Consider the following 22,842-nt stretch of genomic DNA (forward strand, 5'->3'; position numbering starts at 1 on the left):
AATCAGGCACCTCACATACTTCCACGGTTTTAAGTAGCCATGACAAGGTTAGCATTTACAAAACTATGAAAATTGATACCCAAAATCAAAGTGGTTCGACATCGCAAATTGCTCATGCTGTTTACTGCTTCTACATTATTCCGGCCCCGGATCAGTCCGTCCATCCGTTTGATCTAATGCCCATCGATACTATTCGCCAAACAACAAATCAACCGTCAGTTCCTTCTTGATATGCTTCCTACTTGTCGACCGTCCATCATTTGCCACTTTTAATCAAAGGTCCAACCGCAAACGGCACCGGCACCCTCGACAATCCAGGCTCCGCCGGCTACACGTTCGTGAGTTCAGACAGCAGGTTCACAATCTATTATGTATTATGAGGGCAAAGAAGCAGAATATGACCGTTGTTTATATTTTAATATAGCTAAGATTTGTGTGAACGTGAAAGGCCTCCTCGACGAGAACAATTATTGTAGTGATTGTGCTGAGTCTAACATTTGTGCAGCCCGCTATCTCTGATGATGAGGACATACATCAACCGTCAATCCCTGCAATGTCCAAACGTCATGTTTGAGGCGTCATTCTCTGTATTCGGCAAGGATGCTAACTGTTCCTTGGTTTGCGGAATTATTGAGACAAGTGTGTACCACTTAATCATTCCCAATTCCGAATTATCTAAACTTTGGGTGACATGGTTTAATACAGTTTTTTTTTGTAGATACAAATATGCAAAACTTGCTTCAGCAACAATATCATAGATTGTTGAAAATAATTTCTCACTTTTAGAACCAAATGCTGATCACAAGACTCCAGTCAGTTAACTGTGAATACTTGACAAATCGCAACAGAAATGTAGAGAGGAGAAAGCTGCAAATATTGCCTCCTTTTTATAGATTCATGGTTCTGGACTGTTACTGACTGTATACAGCCATCTATAGGCTTATAGGAAAGTGCAATATAGATGTGTAGTAGTTTCTTACCTTAATAAACGTGTTATAAATTCCTGAAGTGTTGCCAAGATTCCCTAAAACTTACACTTGGATTCCCGTCAAACGCTATTTTTAAGTAAGCATCTGTATCTCTGACATCTTCCAATTGTACGTTCAAGGTGTGGGGAATTTATTCCGGTACTAAATGTTTACATCCTGTTTTTCTATAAAATAAACAGTCTAATGTTGCAGCAACATCGAAGATGTTGCCCGGTGCACGATAGATATTCGAGGTCTTTTGACTGGGCAGCCATTACTACCAACAATCAAAAGAGTGTTGGGAAGATTTATACTATGACACGAACACCCTGCATGTCCGCCAGCTTACATCTCTCCAGTTTCTCCAATACATTCGATCAATGTGAGGAAATTTTTGACGGCGTATTTTCCGAAACTCCAAACATGCCATATGGCTTTGATTGAAGTCAAGAAGAATTTTGTTTCATTTCTTAACTAACAACTTTATGTTACAAGTAACTTAGGTTATATCCAGCTAGTCCAAGTGTTCTTAATCCATAGATTACTTTGTCATAGTTTGCACGTTCTGTGATGAATCCTAACTTGATCATTTACACAATCATCAATTATAAACGTTCTAAACGGAAGTCTGTTTTGCGATATCCCAGAAACGTAGTGCTTTCACTTCCATCACATCACGGTTAACATCTATGTCAGACTGATCTGAATGAATACTTTTCTCACATTCAACGTCATCCGGAGGTCAATGTATCACGCACATATTAAGACAGGCTTCTGTAACTTTCCGCTTCTCTTCATAAAACTCTCTTTACTTGATAAGTCTAAGACTGCAGAGAACTCTAATCTTGTCCAGCGGAAATGAGATGCCATAGCAACTAGTTTAAGCCACTTAGTCAAGAGCTGTCAAATAAAAACAATAGTGCAAGGTCTACAGATGCATAAAATAGAGGTAATAGTTATGGAAATATACAAATAATATTAAATTACAATAACTGAGTACATTGAATTAAAGCACTGATTTCATAGGTGGTAGAAACCAAACAGTATCTACTGTTGAAGCATTTAACACGTTACTAAAAAAACCAATGAAATTGAGAAATCTGTGGAGAAAATATTATTTTATCAATTGATTGAAATATAATCTCCTCACTCTGCAAAGTACAAAATATGAAAAAGATATTTAACTGTAGATTTGTACATTCTTAATGCAAGGCAACATGATACAGCACATCGTAATAGTTTTTAATCCAAGTCTAAGCTTGTACCTCTTCCCGAATATTTAAGATACATTCAACGATGTACAAAGTGGATTCGTATATCTGGGTTTCTTCAGGAGGGAATATATGTTGGTTTGGATACATACTGTCACATATATAGCCGTACGCGACTATTGTTCCAGCACATACGATCGTCGGACCGATACTATCTCCGTTTATCAGATTTATGACATTGATCTCATGGGTCTAATTTCTATCCCACTAGCCTGACGTGCGTAGATTGACATAATAGTATGCGAATCGATACAGACAACTGTATACAAATTTTCAGCGAGATGTCCTACAACAATCAACACTTTGCTAATAATATGATTAATTTGTTGAGTACAGCCTCTACGACAACAATGCGAGCAGCAAATGAGACCCTTATAGGTGGACTAACATTTGTCTCACTTGGTAGCTATTCATTACTGGGGAACGTATATCCTCCTCTGTTTGTGCACAATAGCATTACAGATTCCATAATAAAGGAATGTTATGCAGCCATTTTGAACTCATTCAAGCATGGGCGGAAATACAGACCGAAGTAATGCAAATGAACTTAGACTGCATTTGCATGTGAAATATTTGATAGGAGGAAGCCCGTCAAGTTTGATCTATTCATCGAATCGATAACTAAGAAGATTCCATTTTCATAGATAATTCTTTTGCAAGTCTCACGACTCTTCCTTGCGGCCCGCAGACATTCTTCTCGTCAGTCCTATGCGTAAGTCTATGGTCCGTGTTGCCACAATTCTGATCGCCTAGATCACCATATATTGATTTATTTCGTGTCTAGCCTAGAAGATAAAGGCCATAATCAAAACTTTGCATTTTTGTTGTATATGCCTCTCTCAGATGTTTCACACGGCTGACATGTTCACTTTATGTAAGAGATCTAATTTCATCATTCTTTGTCATCATGGAAGGTTCTTTTTCTAAACAAATTAGAACTTTCTGATAGACTGCCAAATAGATTCGTTGAGGGCTTTATGAGAGGCTTGCATTGTGATAGAACCAAGCTAGTTAAATAAATAAATAAATAAACAAATAAGCAAGCTCACCATTGCTAAATTTTAGGAAAGGAACTTTGGATAACTACTTTCAAAACCACTAGATTTATATAACGAATCCGAATATGATGCCTTTTTTCAATCATATAGACGATTCTGATATGTCATCCAATAAGGCTGTCATCTCCAAGACAGTTAGACATATATAAACGGAACAAAACCCATTAAACATAATTTGAGTGCTGCATTTCCTTCGTAAACCCAGGTGGCCATACAATATGATTGAAGATTCTATAGAGAAACCTTTCAACTTGTTTTCCGTTGCAATCATCAGAATCATAGCAACTGTTCATAACATCCACTTACTCAAATTGTTCTTCCAAATGGATATAAGGCTCATGTCAGCTAGATTAACAATCTTAGCCAAATTTTTTCTTTGTGTTTTTGTTTATTTGTACCAAGCTGATTAATACGTGTTTATCAATTGAAAATAATTACATTTTAGCCCAAAGAAACAATATCAAAGGCAAAATGTAAATTTTGTCTTGATTTGTTTCCTGAATTCAATATTATATTTATTTGTTGTATGCAAACAAATTATATAGGATGACACAATCAAATGTTCCGTTCTCCATGACATATTATAACACGTATCGAAGTCTTATATTTACACAGTTAGTGTTTCTCTTTGGTCAAATTTAAGTTTAACTTCTTAACAAGTAAATGGAATGGCTGGATAACAATGTATGCACAAATTGCAAGGTACATGTTATAGATCCATTACTTAGAATACTATATACCGTTTTACCAAAACCTGAAACCTCTTTTGTCTTAGTTTTCAAGACAACTTTGTTGCTCTGTGCTTTAGGATGTGGAAATGCGGAAATATGTGTATGTTCTAATGATATTACACCAAATTAATAACAAAATGCTCAAACATAGAACCTCACATTTTCATGCTCTGCATCTATTCTTCAATTATTATGTCATATGTATGTACAAGTTCCTCTTTTACAGCTAAAATATGGGATATTCCTACTAAATCTTAACATAGACCCTGCTGAAACCTGTTTTATATCTACTTAAAATAACGTCCCTTTTACCTAACACAGTTCGCTTCCTTTTTTACTTCAGCCTGTGAAACAATTCCAGTCCAGAGCACAGCGTCCAGGGACAGGTCAAGACATTTACCTTATTTCTTCTAAGGCTACTAGATTTATGCTAGTTACTAAACAGTGAACTATTGGCTTGCACAGAACATTTAGCAATGGCTTACACAATGACATGAACAAAAAGTGGACGATACTACTGATGCTGACATCAGCATCACATTATCTCGCCTTTCGCTTAGAATACGGAGGAACGAAATAAGTAGGGACGAAATATATATTGCGACAAACTCACGTACAATTGTTTCTTTTTCGCAGTGGTAGAGGTATATAGTTGTAAGCTTGTGCGACCGTACATATGCCTATCGAACTTTGTTTACGTATTGCGGCTGTGTTTATATTTGTTCATATCCTAAACCACTTTATACAGTTTCCTCATGTTTGTGTGAATCATCAACAAGCTTATATAATTCATCCTGATACACAATCGCTCCCCTTTAAATTCTGGGTCAAGTCACTGATTGCAAAGTTGCATTATAATTGTAGTTAAACCATTTTTATTCGTTTGTATTTACTGGCCCTGTTTGGGGAGTTTCTTCATACTTGAGATGGATCATTTAAAGGTTTATAGATGTCATTCTGCATTTCCACCGTTTGACCACTTTGAACATTTTGGCCTTAAGGTCAAGGTCACAGATATAATTACAGTTGCCTTCTTTTTTGCATAAACTGCGTTATGTATTAAGCACATGGTTACTGCGAATTATCTTGAGGCTAAGATAATGTATTTTGCGACATGCTTTTGACATTTGGGTCACAAATATTATTGCAATAATCGGATATTAGTCTTAATATGCAAGCTCTGGCATTGTTGCTATCCTGCACGAATTGGGAAAAGTCTTGTTTTGAATGTGAATGGGTCTTTAGGCTTCAATCATTTTTAAAAACAATTCATTAAAAACATTCTTTTGCAATTTATCAGTTAAATTTGCTTCTTAGCTTTCTTCTTAAACATTATAATATTAAATACATTGTTAGTATTGGTAAGGCAAATTGAGGACAGGTGGCTAAAATATAGATTCGGAAACGTTGAGAAACTATTTAAGGACACCAGTCAGTTCAACAGGTAAATGCTCTAGCTACTTATTTGTGCTATATGTTTTAGTTATTTCTTTGCATAAACAGTAATACATGATACAGTTTACGTTTCTCAAATTCGCTATTTTTATAGCGCAATTATCTTTTCCTTCTTTAAATCTGTTCTTTGTTACCAATTCATTTTAGCACATAGCTTTTACTCGACACTATACTGACAGGATTCTGTTTACGTGCCTTTACACCTTTTACATGTTTGTATACATAAAGACCGTGGCATGCGCTCTATTTTATAATTTCCTTCAAATCTACTTACATAACATTTGCCCGTTTATAAAGACCTCTTGTGTATCAAGGCGCCTTTTTTGTTTCTTTCTGCAGTAGTAAAATACGTCTAATTATAATTGCAGTAATGACAGCAACAACAAGAAAATTAATGGTGTCTAATTTACCAAAAGGAATCACTGCTGATGCCCTTCAGATGCTTTTTGAAAACGAGAAAAAGTCTGGAGGTGGAGATGTAAAAGATCTAGATTTTGATCCAGATTCATCTACAGCAGTCATCGAATTTGAAGATTCTTCAGGTAGGAATGTAGATGAGAAAATATACCAAAATGTTACGCTCAATATGACGTAAACCTGATTTTCTTAGCAAATTTATTGTCATGACTGTTTCGTTGCGTGTGACTGCTGAAGAATTGTATGTAATTTTACATTTTCTGGTGAATCAATCCCTCACACTACATGAGTACCTACTAGAGAATCGACTACAAGAAATTACTTTCCTTTTGCTCTTTACATTCCAATAAATCATCTCCTTAGGGTCAAAATAACCAGACACACCTTGTAAGCATGTCGATGCTTTAGTGATTTGTTACCTATTCGTGTTTTATACACATCTGCTTTCATTTGTGTTTATCTCTACTGGTCAACGACCAAGCAGCGAGCTCATGTAATGACATGTGATATGTCGTTTCGTGTCCAGTGTCTCCTACGTGTCCCTCTGTTAGCACAACGTTTTTTATTGCCCTTCCTTCTAAATTCCCTGGAGAAAAGGTATGGATATTAAGACACAGTTTCAAGTCCGAATACAGCTGGACGTACGTGACAATTGTGTCTTTCAGACGTCAAGCATGGAACACAAAATGAACAACTTGAAAATATTGTCATCACTATATCGCCTGAATGAATGTTCATGTCGACATGAGTTTTCGTTTACAAAAATCGCTATTATTTTCCTAAATGGAAACAAGCTGTCGATCAGTCCTCCATTATGGCTACATTGCTGTTATCTTGGCAATCTTGTTATATCCTTCTTCTGACTGAATGATTATAACTAAATTGGGTTTCTAGACATATATTGCTTATAGTGTCCAGTTGATGGCTTTGAACACAACCATGAACGAATTTTCACTAGAATGCCTCATGTAACATGCAGCCGTTCGAAACAAAAATGGTGCTGACTAGACATTGCAGCCGTACCAGCCATTTTACAAACCTTGCTATAACTACGCACCCTGAAGATGTGGTTGTATCTACATGGAATGGTACTAAAAGGCATTTTGATAATACTGTGGCTGGTTCTAAATCACAATGGTGCAGGCCTGATCACCAACAAGGCCACCATAGTATACGACCATTTATTGAAGCTATCTTTTACATCACTGTGTCTTTGTGTCCAGCTGGTGGCCCTGGACTAACCGCGAACACAGCCACAAAGGAATTTTGACTAGAAAGCCCCTTACTAATATTACTCATGTAAAGTTAGTTGAAAACTCTGCCATAACATATCCAATAAATTTGCATGCTCTCAACTGATGGCCGTTGGATATTCTATTAAGTTATGATGCAGACATGCTTTGAACCTCCCTTCCACTACGACTTTCACAGATAATATATGGTAGTCACGATGATGCCTGCAGTACAGTTTGACACATTGTCCAGTGGATGCAATATATCGTTAATATGAACTGCATTAATTCGTTCCATTTCAGCATTCAACTTTAGTGCGCTCGTGAATTTACTGATTCTGATGAATTATGATAGTAGTATTAAGTCCTTGTGTTTTCACCTGTAATAAAAGGTCGAAAACATTATACAGAAATACAGTGTTATGATAATCTGAAACCGAAGCTCAATTTTTGTCACAGAAATGGATCACGTAGTGTTAATATGGTATTCGACATTTTGAAGACCAACCGGCACAATAACTTTCACTCCATTTGAAGACATTCCAGTGTAGAGATTGATTAAAGAGTCTTACGACTTTACTTTCAATATTCTCTTTCTCTATGCTCGCAAAGTATTTATTGTTTATTTTCCATCTTTTAATCGTTTTGCTTTCACTCTTGGAGTAGCCTCCTTAATTTGTTTGTTCTATATATTATACAGCTTACCTGTGAAATTATCTAGCTTTCTTTTAATTTATGTTTGTTTCATAACCCACCGTTCAAATTGCTTTTCTCTCTCCAATTATTTTGCATTTTCCATATGAAGTTTCCTTTTCTAGATGCAAATGTACCATTTTACCTTCCAGATGATGCCATCCCTTTAATATCAGGATCCATTGCGAGGTTTCTTCCTAAAGTTTTCTTAACATTATCTTGTATAATACGCTCGTATACTTCATCCCAAAGCAGACTGTTGTTCAATATAAAGTGTCGGAGACTACTTTTATCTTTCAAAAGCTCTAAGTCGAATGCCAAGTGATGTGAAAAATAAAAGGTATAATTTTGCTTTCGAAAACACTACTTTATTAGCCTGTCAGAATGTAAAAAATAATAAAGTATAGACAACATATGATAACTATGTAAATGTTTTCCTCTAAATTATGGAATACGTCGACAAGACTCATCTGCAAATTTACATAAATATCTCGTGTTTTGGCTTTGATTTCAGCAAGTGTCCCTTCCCCGCCGCTCCCCTTACTCATACACACAACTATCTACATTAGGATCGAATACTATGCAGAAATCACCATTAATAATAATTATTCCAGCAAGATTTTCCTCCATTCTTGGTTTAACCCAGGACCATACGTATGTGGACCTTAGACGTTATAAAAGTTATATTTAAATCTTTAATATACTCTTACATTGTATTAATTCTTCATCTCAACAAAAGAAATATTCATCTTTAGCTGAAAATTTCGAATCAAAGAAAATATTGTTACGGCTGAATTATGCTTCGTAACTGCATTCGTATTTCTAGAGTATCGATGCATATTTCCTAGTTGCATATTTACAGAAAGAATTCTATACTTTTGTTACAAGCCCGTTTGAACATCAAGCGCTTCTTTTTAGTTTCTCTATTTAAGGTTGATAATTCTATTTGGATTCATTATTGTTCGACAACTTATTTGTCACTTGGGAATGAGTATAATGACAATTGAGCAGAAAGCATACAACAGAACGTGGAGGGAGGGGAAAATAAGCGGTTGGGAGACGAAACTGCATCACCCAATAAACACAAAATATTTCGGAGGAAAGCACATATATATTGGGTAAATAGGAAACATCTTTCAAAGGGTAATCTTTATATGGCCAGTTCGGAGGGTTTTCACACAAATACTACATTAGTGCGTAACTATATCGGAATGCAATTGGAGCTTATCTGATATTCAACATGTCATTGCAATGTCCACCTCGAACACGCCTTGTCACTAGTACTGTTCAACAAATAGTGGCATTAATATGGAGTTTTCACCCTTCTTACAAAATGTGCTCGGGATTTCTTATGAAACTGAATTGTTCCGATCTAACCCAAATTCTATACAACTATGCTAGGAAGTTCAAAGACCAGACTTACGTAGCCTTTGGGCAAGTCAGAGATCGTTGTTTGAATTTGTTGTACTTTAATAATCTTTTGAAAACATTAACTCATACATATACAACATCTTTTTACTAGACCTTAGTAGCAAGTTGATAGAACTTTGACGTATATTTAAAGGTCAAAATTCTGAATTCCTTTAAGCTGTACTGAGTTGTTACTGTGATACCATAAACAAATATGATTCTATGTTTGATAGAAGCAGTTTGTGGACTCATCTGAAGAACTGACCAGTTTTATTATAACTTATACAATGACAATTGCAGAACTCCATAGCTAAAAGCGAAGACATTTGTTAAAAACAATATTGTTTCCTTACTCAGATCCTGTTATTTGGACTTTACTCCGCTCCTTTTGATCAACAAATTTATTTAAAAATGCATTTGACTTTGTACATTTTACAATATATGCATTTGCATTATTCTGTTTATGTATAACAAGTTTATGTATAACAAAACTTTATGCTCTTGTTCTAATAGGTTCTTAATCCCTAAAGTTTCAGAGGAATTAGTATACTACAACCGAGTTACCTTTTTGAAATAATAATAATAATAATAATAATAATAATAATAATAATAATAATAATAATAATAATAATTGTTATTATTATTAATATTATTATTATTATTATTATTATTATTATTATTATTATTATTATTATTATTATTATAATCAGTAGTAGTAGCTCTTGTGGTTGTTGCAGTTGTTGTAGAAGTAGTAGCTGTAATAGTTGTAGTATACTGAAATAAAGTTCATTTACAGGAGAAAGGGTGTATTTCATATTACGTCTCTGGAGAATGTAAAACAGAGAAATGCCCATGTTCATTAGTTACATAAATATATCTCTGAAAGATATAAAATACAGAGTTGCCAATGTTCGTCAGTCACATCACCACGTCTCTGAAAAACAATATTAAATATAGAATTGCCCATGTTCGTCAGTTATATCTCGACGTCTATGAAGAATATAAAACATATAATTGGCCATTTCGTCAGTTACATTATGATTGCTCACGTTGGTCAGTTACATTACTACGTCTCTGAAAAAATATAAAATATAGAATTGTCAATGTTCATCAGTTACATCTCGACATCTCTGAAAAATATAAAACATAATTGCCACGTTCATCAGTTACATCACTACGTCTCTAAAACAAATATAACATATAGAATTGTCCATGTTCGTCAGATAGATCACTGTGTCTCTGACAAAATATATAAAATTGTCCATTTTCTTCAATTACATCATTAGATCTCTTAAAAATCAAAATAAATAATTACCCATGTTCTTCAGTTATTTCTCTACGTAACTTAAAAATATAAATATAGAATTGACCATGTTCATTAGTTACATCACTATGTCTCTTAAAAATATAAAATATACAATTGTCCATGTTCGTAGGATACATAACTCTCTTAAAGATATAAAATAAAGAATTGCCAATGTTCGTCAGTCACATTACCACGTATCTGAAAACAAATATAAAATATAGAATTACCCATGTTCGTCAGTTACATCTCGACGTCTATGAAGAATATAAAACATATAATTGGCCATTTCGTCAGTTACATCACTACGTATCTGAAAAATATAAAACATATGATTGCCCACGTTCGTCAGTTACATTACCACGTCTCTGAAAAAAATTTAAGATATATAATTATACATGTTCGTTAGTTATATCACTGCGTCTTTAAAAAATATAAAATATAGACTTCTCAATGTTCATCAGTTACATCTCGAAGTCTCTGAAAAAAATAAAATATAGAACTGCCGATGTTCGTCAGTTACATCACTAAGTCTCTGAAAAATATAAAACATATGATTGCCACGTTCGTCAGTTACATCACTACGTCTGTAAAACAAATATAAAATATAGAATTGTCCATGTTCGTCAGTTACATCACCAGGTCTCTGAAAAATATAAAATATAGAATTGTCCATATTAATCAGTTATAATACTACGTCTCTGAAAAATACAGTTATAGAGTTGCCCAAGTTCGTCAGTTACATGACTATGTCTCTGAGAAATATGCTACATAAAATTGCCCATGTTCTTCAATTACATCACTAGGTTTCTTACAAAATCTAAAATATAGAATTGCCCATGTTCTTCAGTTATTTCTCTACGTAACTTAAAAATATAAATATAGAATTGACCATGTTCGTCAGTTAGATCACTAAGTCTCTTAAAAATCTAAAATATATAATTGCCCATGTTCATCATTTACATCACGTTACGTATGTTACTAATTGTGTTTCTACACAATACGTTTAGAATTCAGTGGTTGAAATCAAGACAGAAAAGCAAGTTGAATTTAAAACATTTCTGATACTATTTGACCGGCTTAAGGTTTTGTTTAACTTAATGCATTACTATTGCATATTGAACCAAACTTTTACTTCTTTTAGTTACTGCACCATATGGCAGAGACCTTGTTCAACACAATTTTCTTTTCTTTTCAATCATGTTTTGTCACACCTGTGCAAGATAGCTATTATATTTATATGAAACCTTTATCCTTAGTCTTCGACTATTCTGACCTACTTCGAGCATAGTTTACACAAATGTAGCAAACGATTCCCGATTTCCATCATAATTTTGAACATTCTTAAGCAATAATCAAGAGCAATATTAAGTGCAACTCATTTACTTAATAAACGAGCAATCCTTGATGGCAAGTGTCCTGCAAGCAGGTCGTTATGCATTGGTCGAACTAGCTACATGAATGCTTTATCCATTTTCGAGTCCTGAAAGCTATTGTTATAATTGGTATGTTTTAAAATTCATGGTCTCATTATTATTTCAGATGTGTAAATTAATTATAAATTAAAATTTCAAAACAAGCCGCGTCATTACTTTTGTCTGTCTTGAACATTCTTATGGATTAGCGTGGACTTTATTTTCTGACGTATTCATCTTGGTATCATTGTTATAGCTATATGCAGTACACAACCAAAGTCCTTTGAATGCTAAAACGTTTATGACATCATTATATAGTTACATCAAGTTTTTCAGTGTAAACCCTATATTTATGTTCTGTCTTAGATAGAGATTCTGTTCGTTGGCGTTTTGCTGTTTGAAACTACTTCATTTTTCAAAATACGTTATTTGAATATTGCGCCTCATTGTTCGTTTATAAATGTGAGAAGAAAAGAATGCATCATTGCGTGTCAATGTAGTATATAATACTTCCATCCTCAGGACCAAATGTTGCATCAGAGACTCGTTAAGATTTTGTATGTGACGCAGATTTCTGACCCTTGTGTGGAATGTTCAATATCATATACTCTCAGAAGTAATATATTAATCTGTTACATCGTGTGATAGTCGGGACCTACATATAACAATTGCTAGATTGCAAACCTTATTGCCAGCCTTGCTAATTATTTGATTATATTGAGTTTCCATGTCTTTATTTCACACAGTATTTTAATGTTTTTTGTTGACATTGTCTTTATACAATGTCATAGTTATCGACAGAGTGCTTCGGATCCTGCCTATCGAAATTCAAGGAATGCAGTTGAAAGTTGAAGCTTCCAAAGAGCGTGATGAATCTGAACATGTAATTGATGATGAAACTGAGAACAATGGTCCACCAAAAACAACCATTGAAATTAGAGGAATTTCTAAAGATACATCAACAGAGATGTTAGAACTGTATTTTGAAAACAAGAAACGGTCTGGTGGAGGTCCTGTCAGTAAGATTGAATGGAAGGACAAAGTAGCTCTGATTACATTTGAAAGTGAGGAAGGTATGTCACTCCATTTTTCATGATAATTTACGAGTCCAATTGTCCCATCTCATCTCTTAGTTTATATGCAACTAACGGAGAGAAAAGAATTTTCATTCACACAAGTGTCATGCTGACCTTATAAATTATGATTCACAACAACCTCCACAATATTTAAGATACTGATTTAGCATAACAAAATACTTGTTTCTGTACTGAAATTCAAGGTTAATTCAATGTAAATTACACCAGTATGGAAAGAACCACAAGAAAAATATAATTGTCCCATTAGGATGAAGACGAATATTTGGTTCCAAAAATATTTATAATTATTATATTTTCTCATCAGTGTCGAAATTTAAAATGAAATAGTGGATCATCAGGGCAATTTAGTCAGAATAATAACATTCTTATTCTCTCTCCATCTCTCTATACACACACACACACACACACTATATATATATATATATATATATATATATATATATATATATATATATATATATATATATATATATATATATATATATATATATATATATATATATATATATATATATAGGTATTTTCTTCAAATTAAGGATTGGTTATGGCAGGCAGTATTTAATGTGGAGGAAAAACCCAGAAAAAAACCGGAAAGAACCACAGACACACGATAAGCTAATTGCAAGCTTTCTCACATACCCACATAGGCGGAATCCGAGACTCGAACCCACGCAGACAGTGGTGAGATGGCAGCGATCCGTAACGGTGAGCGCTTTTGACCACTCGGCCACTCGGGGCCCCTTAAGGAATGGTACTTGTGTGAAACAATATATTTTGTTTCTCTGATGGTTCTCACTGCATGTCAAAATGACGAATTTTTAATGCAGGTGCCTTGTTTATAGTTTGTCCCTGTATAAAAAATTGCCGTCTTGCATATTTACACCACTGTGTATAGTGTGCTTATGGGTCTATTCCTTACATCATTCTGCATCACACGAGGTGACATTTTGTCACATTGATCTATTTTTTGCACTACAGTTTTTTTATGAAATGTTTTTTAAATGTTCCTTAGCTGAAGACAGGTAATCTACTTATAACTATCTACACGTGTTCCTTGGTTGTTTTGGAACCTCTCACAAAATTAAAATTAAGTAACAGCGACTTATTTTAATACACAAACGAGACCGCTCCTGTGGCGTAGTGGTTAGAGCGTTTGCCTCGGATGCGGGAGGTCGTGGGTTCGATCCTCGGCCGAGTCATACCAAAGACATAAAAATGGTACTAACAGCTGCCTTGCCTAGCGCTCAGCATTAAAAGGTTAATGTTAGGACTGGTCGGCCTGGTGTCAGGATAATGTGACTGGGTGGGACATCATACTACATGTCAGCGGCATGATGCCCCAGTGCTAGACATCATGTTAAACTGCCACACTGCAAACATCGTCTCTTTAATACTCTTGTTAGAATTCTAGATGTGGTCAATCGGACATATCCTCAATATCAAGATCATAATGAAAATTGTAGCTGTGGAAATATGTAGCCATACATTAAATTGTTAAACAAAATATGCTAATTTCCCTCATATTAAAAACCTCTATGTTTTTGCAGTTAATTCAATTTCAGTTTTCTTAGTTCAAAAATTATTTGAATAATGTTTTAAAACCTAATTTCCTTTCAAAGACACCAATACAGTCTTGCTTAGAAGTCATAGGCTGAATGAAATGGACTTGGATGTTAAGCTCTATACACCTCCGGAACCAGGTCTCATGTACCGAAATAAATTACTAATAGCTGGACTCAATGAGAAGATTACAGAGGATTGTTTAACCAACTTCTTAGAAGCAAAGGGTGGTGTCTCACTAATAGAGATTTTGTATGCAGAAGAAGACGAGCAAAAAGCTTTGGTTACCTTCAAAAGTCCACCTGGTAAGACTTTTAAGAAAGCGTAACAAAATTTAGCACAAGACAGACTAATTATGCTCATATTTTAGATTATATGCCATTCTGAAATTTAATTGTGATGTCCACCCGTCCATATATCCATCAATTTGTCCTATCCGCTGACGTCATTGACCCATGAAAGAGCTTGTTTCACTTTGTTTCATTTAGCATTAATATGCAGCCCCATTTAGTGATAATGTTATAGTACAAGATGTAAGTAAATCTCTGGCACCGATTAACTATGCCAATCCAAAAAAGTATGGCTTCTATCTCGGAAATGCAGCCTCCTGAGTCTCGTAGATGATGTGAGGTTGAAGACATAGTTCCAGTGTACACACCTTGGTTGCCTAAGGACTAGGATCAAACTCTCTAAGCTGGTAGAGTGTAAAGGAAATTCGGAACCAGCATAGAATCAGTTGAAAAGCATCTTTTTTGCCGCAAGTTATACTGTTGAGAATTTGTGCATCTACAATGAGAAAAATATTCTTCAGGTCAGTATGTTAAACAATCCGACAGCCTCACTACATATAACCCGCCAGCTGACACGATTTTGTAGACTATGGCTGTCTCCATGTACAAGCCACTGCTTTGAAGCAGGTTAGAATACTGAGTGTTGACCATTGCTTCCTTTCAGAGCCCAATGTTCTACATCTACACAACCACCACAAACTGCCATCCTAAACCCTGAAATACCAAGGACCTTTGTTTACCTACATTTATAAAACCTGGCATGATTAAGCTTTTCAAGGGGGGTAACTTTGCGTTGCTAAAGCTAGGTCAGTGTATCTAAGTGTAATCAAAATTTAGTAGCTTTTCTATTTTCAGCTACTGATTCGCTACATCCTGAATATATTAGACCCTATTTCAAATAAACTCCTTAAAATTATTACGTGAATGCGCGTTAAGAAGAGTAACTCAACAATACTAACCTAATGTCAGTCTGACCTAATGTGTAATCTTGTGTATCTCCTGTAGTTTCCTCTTCACCAGTTGGTATATTGTCGTAGCTCGATAAGTGCCGCTGATGGCTAAAGATGTAATGTTTATGACTACAGAACTGGTTAACTCGCTTGAATAGTGCTTCTATAACGAACAATTAAATTATAAGCTATGCTATAAATTATATATGGCAATAAATGAAAACATCTATATTTAATCGACTTAAATTTATCTTGCCTGCAAAACCCATGCAAAATACATATATCCCGTTTATAGGGGCTAGGGCGTTTTGAAAATATCTATAATTTTCTGTGAACGATTCTCCAAATGCCTCCATTTCTAATAGAAATATATTGTATATGCAGCCCTCAGACACAATTCATGTACTCGTTTTGTAGTGTTCCATAGACCAAGATTAAAATATCGTTACTGCGACTTGTTGGCTACGTATGATTACTGGTACATGCACTGGTGGACTAGAAAAAGCACAAGTCTATTACCTTTTACATCTATTGAGGTACTTTGATCTGTGTTAATTTTAAAATCATGAAGCATCCCGAATAAATTGTATATTTTGAGAGACTTGGAAAGCAAAATATAAAAGCTATTTAGGGAGTTTCTAAAATTGATTTTGGAAAAATCATAAGTTCATTAGTGTCGAAGAATTTCAAGAATATTACTGATGTTTGTCTCCTTGTCAGATTCTTTAATCCTACTTTCGTATAATTCAATATTAGTGTAAATAAGCTTTTTATTTCATGACAAATCTTTTGCGATTGATAACTATTTATTGTTATGCTGTATGTAGGTGCTCTATTGTCACACACACACACACACACACACACACATATATATATATATATATATATATATATATATATATATATATATATATATATATATATATATATATATATATATATATATATATATATATATATATATATATATATATATATATATATATATATATATATATATATATATATATATATATAGTTTTGTCTATGAAATATGCCTTAGTTCGGATAATTAAACATCTTTAGAGTGTACAAGTGTCTTATGTCCCGTTTGTTTAAATATAGATTTTAAAAAGATCCAATATGCATGCCAGAGAAAGAAATTGGAAGGAGCTGAACTTGAGGTTTTACAAGTGCCAATATCACGATGTGTCTTTGTAACCAACGTTACTTCGAATACCTCCAAAGACATGGTCGAGATGTATTTCAAAAATACTGATCGTAAAGGCGGAGGTCATGTGCAAAAAGTGGAAGAAATGGAAGAAGGAACATTTCTTGTTCATTTTGATAATGTCCATGGTGTGTATTTGCTTTGCATTCTTTTTCCATTTATTCACTCATTTCAATATATTTCAGCATAACGTTTCAGAATTTATACAAAGATTATGTGACATATTTTCAAATTTTAATAATATTCTGTTTCATAATGAATGAACACCAGCTAAATGTTATTATTCTTTCTCGTCATTAACCACATTCTCAATACATACAAATGTTGCAATAACAATATTATTAATATTAACCTATTATTTATATTTAATGTCAGCGGCTGACGGTACCTAGTCCACAATTAATTACCTGCTGATATTAGACCGATTTCAACTTCATTTTATTCCAAACCGTGTACAAAAGATGCTGACCACAGTTACTTAAAACAGAAAAACTCTCAAATGACTACATTTCAACTCTTTATCAAGGACACTTAAGTAAATTAGACCAAGTTTGACCGCAATTACCGTTATGAATACAACTAAATATTTTAACAACTTCATCTAAATATTGTTTTATAAAGTTAGATAATCTTTGACGAAAAGCACCATGTCATGAGAACCTTTATATATTTTGAAAATAATGTTTATATACCATCAAATATATATGAAGGCATACAAAACAGGGAAACTGTGAAACAATTACTTGAAGAGAATGATTTCTTGAGATAACTTCCTACCAGTTCTTTACAGACACCTCCTGGACAGGTAAGTGATCTCAGTCCTCCATTGTATTCTTGTTTTCTTCTTCAGCCACTGAATCTGTTCTTGAGCGAAAGCATGTGATTGACAACTACCAGATACAGCTGCAGCTATTCCATCCATGTATTGGGAAGACCATTAGTGATAGAAAAAATAGATTTAAACAGACAATATGTAATAAAAAGAAGCTATCAAAACTTGAAGTTTGCTTCTTATCCGCTGTTAACTTTCCAGAGATAGTTCGTAAGAAATACAGCAAAGTGAAATGTACAATATTTCAAGAAGATGACACAATTGTTTATGAAGGAAAAATCAAATATATCAAACAAGCCGAGGAATTCATGCATGAGTCTATACAGGCAATAAAGAAATCTGCCCTGCCAAACAACTCAAGAAGTAAACTAAAACTGATGGCCATGAAAGAAACACGAGATTACTTAAAACAGAAATTTGAAGAAAGTGGATGCTTGGGTGTATGGGAAATTGACAAAGATTGTGTAACTGTATGCGATATATCTGACCAGAAAGCCATTGAAGGTATACAAATTATCAAGAAATGCCTGGTGGAAAACAGCATCAAGATGACTCCTGAGGAAAGAATCATCACAAACTCAAATGCATGGACAGCAATGCTTGCAGCCATCGACAAACAACACCAAGGATATAAAATTATAGACGTTCATATGCAAAATGAAACTATTGAAATAACCTCAACAGATCAATATGCTGGTGAAATTGATAGGATTGTCCGTGACTTTCTACATGCAAATGCATTATACAAGCAGACAATTACTGTGGAACGTCGTAAAGTAAGATACATTGAGCGATGGCAGAGAGACATGATTGATGACATTAGCAAGAGTAGAGAAGAAAGCAGGGTGAAGATTGAAGTTAATCAGGATGTTATTACACTAGAGGGAAGGCAACAAGATCTACCTGAGGCAAATAACAAGATATCTGCTTTTTTAAAGAAAATATGTTGTAAACAGAAGTCACTCGAAAAACCTGGCATACGCAAGTATCTATATTCTGAGAAAGGGGAAGAATTAATCAAACAGATAGAAAATATGAACAAATGCACTATTCATTTAACAAATCAAGAAGACGACACAGATAAAACATATGTATACGACCCTGAACTGGAACATCAAAAGCATCAGCAGCAACCTGTTGAATGTCTGAATTGCAGAGTGCCTGGCGGAAGGTTTATATTTGTTTTTTATGGTGACATCACTGACGTTGACATCCACATGTTGATCAGCACCTGTAACACAACTCTGGATCAGACATCTGGACTTGCAAAAGCAGTTGTCGAAAAAGGTAATGTATTATTTATTACACTACCATTAATATATTGTGGAGTGTGGGTAACTGTAGATAACAAATTTTGTGTATGCTTGCTTAATATGGAGGAGTTCTTGGATTTTACACCATATTCAGTACGAAACTTACTATGAAGTAGATCTTTCAAATCTGATTGTTATCGTTCTGTATTAGGATTCCACCAAGTTATTGCGCTGAATATAAGCCAGCTATGATATGAGGCTTAATATAAGGATGTATGGATCAAGAGTGATTTTCAAATTCACTATCAACATTTTCCTATGTTATTTCCTCTATTGTTTGACTTTAACATTTGCCATTGCATCTAGAAAATGCTCAGTCAGCTTTAGCATATTGTACATGAATTAAACATAAACCAACATTAATTAAAAAAATTATATTATATATAATACCCATAAAAGTTCAAAACCTCATCAAATCATTATATTTTTGACAAGAGATATTTTTATTCTAGGAGGAGATGTGATTCTCACAGAATGCTCACAACACAAACGCCAAAAAATGCTGGAAGGAGATGTATTTTTTACCAGTGGAGGTATGTGTTTTGTAATATAAATGTCAATCTTTGGTAATGATGGAAGTTTTGGTCAGTATTGTTTACAAAATATCTTCTCGACTTAACCTAGTGTCATATATTCATTAGTTAGTCATTTCTAATAACAAGAAAGAGACATTCCACAATCCTCTACAAATAAGCCATCTTGATTAATCGACCCACTTCTCTTAAAAAAGTATGGGGATTTGTCTAGATACAAATCTTCTATAAATCATGAGCTCATTATTTATTGTCCCTGTTACAACAATTTTTTTAAATGATAAGGCAAATTGATCACATTAGTTATATAACATCGCCAGCAAGTTTTTCGGTTAGAGGTCCTTTCTTAAAGATCAAGGTCGTACTTCGAATTGAAAGTTTTCATCACACTTTCCTTTTTGTTTTAAAACAGTAAACTGACTCCATTGGATGAACATTGTATATTTACGTATAGTCACTATAAAGAACATCATACGACTTAAAGGATTCTGTCTGTACAATGACTATCATTGGTTAATTGTTCAAAATTTGTCTAAAATTTCATTGCGGCCTAATAGATTTAAAAACATTTGAGATTTAACTCGGATAAACGCGATAAACTTTTATATTATTACAGAAATAAGCATAGCATTCCACATATAGGTAATGTTTTCAGGGTCAAAGTCAAATCTTTCTCTTTCTGAGATACTACTTTACCGCTATTTGAGATAATTGGTGAAAACTGTATATTAATACATCATTTCTGAAAAGATTGTACTTCATTCATGGTCCAATCTTCAACATCAATGTCAAACAACAATATTTAAAGATGTTTGTCATTCCTTTGCTTTCCAATAAACATAGTGTTTTGAGAGAAATTTATTTTGAAAATATGTTGTTATGGAGATATATCCCATACCACATTTCGTTCCTCTTTTCACGGTGAAGGACATTATTTATTGTTTTGTATCAATCTGCTTTATATGAAATAAGAAATTGCAACTTGATGTGGTTGTGTTATATCTAGATTTGGATATTGCACTATAGGTCATGGTAACCAGTAGGATATAATTTTTCTATCACCCTTTCCAGTCATTTATATAATTTAAAGCTGATTTGCTGATGTTCAGAATATTTGATACACTGTTTTCCATTTTCCCAATATCACTGTTGTCCTTGTCTCATTGACTCAAAAGTTGCTGTGCTTGGTTGATTACGCGGTGTAACAATTGTTTTTTTCCTGGGTAGTATGTTCTGTTCTATTTCCTAATTGCGTATGCAACAAAAGTATAGAAAATGGCTATTATTCCCCACCAACTTTGCTTTGGTGAACAGGATAGTGATATTTTGAAATTTACCTATTTTCCTTAACATTCCAGATATATGCAGTGCTGTGTAAACTTTGAGTAACTTCTATAACTTTCTTGAACTTTCCAGTAATATAAATAGTAATATAAATACAGGAGCATTAAGCCCACAAGTTCAGTTTAGTTTCAGCTGCATAAGTGGATACATATTTGCATGTTTCTGTGATGACATGAGCTGATGAGAGCAACCCATACGATCTCAACCAACGAATTGATCAGACATCTTGCTCTCACCAAGTCCAATGACGAGTTTTGACGTTTAGACTCAAACAGTGGAACTTGCTGGATGAAAGTGTGCAAGTCGCAGATCAGAGGAAGCGTCTCCAAGATTTTTCCAGCTTCTTCACACTTCAAGATGTCCTCTGCATCTGCCACAATGTGACCTGTCTGTTCGAGGCAATCGGAATCGCCTGTAACCAGAATGAGTAGCGCCTCTTCACTGATAGCTCATCCAGGAGCCTCAAAGCCATGATGCTCCATATTGATAACAAGTACCGCTCTCTTTCCCTGGATCACACAGTGCATCACAAAGATGGTTGCAACAGTATCAAGACCTTCCTGGAAACCCTGAAGTATGATGAGTACGGCTAGGAGGTCATTGGAGACTTCAAAATGGAGATATTCCTGATGGGTCTCCAAGGCGGTTTAACCACGTATCCCTGCTATCTTGGCCTTTGGGACAGCATGGACATCAAGGCGCACTACCACAGGTGGAACTGGCCAAAGCGGACCGAGTTGTCTGTGTGGAGGAACAACGTCAGGTAGGAGCCACTGGTGGACCCCAGGAAGCTGCTGATACGACCACTGCACATCAAACTGGACCTTATGAAACAATTTGTCAGCTCTAGGTAAGGAGTCGGCAGCCTTCAAGCACCTTCAAGACTTCTTCCCTAGCTGTTTGTGGCAAAGGTCAAAGCAAGTGTCTTAGTCGGACCACAGATGAAGCTCCTGTGCAATGAATTCCCCAGAAGGGTCACTAGTAAGAGAAAGCGGCTTGGAACAGCTTTGTCGCAGTGGTTCGAGGCTTCCTGGGCAATCAAAACTATATGGAACTGGTTGAGACTCTGGTATTGAACTACGGCACAATGGGGTGCATGATGTCCCTCATAGTCCATATCCTTGATGCTCATATTGATATATTAAAGGAAAACATGGGAGCGTACGTTGAGGAACAAGTTGAACGTTTCCACAAGGATATGTTGGACTTTGAACGCCGCTACCAAGGACAGTATAAGGAGAACATGACGGGAGACTACATTTGGGGGCTGATATATGAAAGTGATTTACAGCATAAACGTAATCTTGAAAAACTACTCACATCTCAATCTTCTGTGGTCATTTTTTTATTACTTTATTATAAATACATGTTAAGTTTGATTCATATGTATTTTGCTGGTTTAATTTTTACTTTACGTAAACGAAAGGACAAATTCGCCCGTTTGCTCATTGAAAATAGGTAAATTTTCAAATATCACTCTTCTTTTGACAAAAGCAAAGTTTGTGAGGAATAATAGCCATTTGTTATACGTTTTAGGCATAAGCAATTACGAAATAACACTTACTACCTAGAAACAAAACATGTGATGCTTAGTGTTACGTTAAATCAATGAACTCTAACAGTTCATTTCATATTTGGAATAGAAGATTATTACATATGTGCATCATTCACCTGACTGTACCACATTATGTACCTAGATGGGGCCGTTGTATTAAGGGATAGGACACGTTTCATTAAAGTTATGTGTTGTAACCTTATTT

The 22,842-nt window shown here is 34.6% G+C and overlaps 1 protein-coding gene across 1 annotated transcript in view; it reads left to right on the top strand.

Annotated features, from left to right (window-relative positions):
* Positions 1 to 22,842, top strand: part of LOC149771511 (protein mono-ADP-ribosyltransferase PARP14-like) — a gene marked incomplete at its 5' end in the record, with an annotated part of 103,582 nt that overhangs the window by 37,888 nt on the left and 42,852 nt on the right. The window contains 7 exons of the mRNA XM_089948366.1: positions 4,372 to 4,414; positions 5,852 to 6,025; positions 12,745 to 13,026; positions 14,670 to 14,915; positions 16,955 to 17,188; positions 17,911 to 19,179; positions 19,658 to 19,738. Coding sequence (XP_089804492.1) covers positions 4,372 to 4,414; positions 5,852 to 6,025; positions 12,745 to 13,026; positions 14,670 to 14,915; positions 16,955 to 17,188; positions 17,911 to 19,179; positions 19,658 to 19,738 — 2,329 coding nt within the window. The remainder of the gene's footprint in view (positions 1 to 4,371; positions 4,415 to 5,851; positions 6,026 to 12,744; positions 13,027 to 14,669; positions 14,916 to 16,954; positions 17,189 to 17,910; positions 19,180 to 19,657; positions 19,739 to 22,842) is intronic.

This window comes from Sinohyriopsis cumingii, unplaced genomic scaffold (genome assembly GCF_028554795.1).
Source record: "Sinohyriopsis cumingii isolate HCF-2022 unplaced genomic scaffold, ASM2855479v2 utg001790l, whole genome shotgun sequence".
NCBI classification, from domain to species: Eukaryota; Metazoa; Mollusca; class Bivalvia; order Unionida; family Unionidae; genus Sinohyriopsis; species Sinohyriopsis cumingii.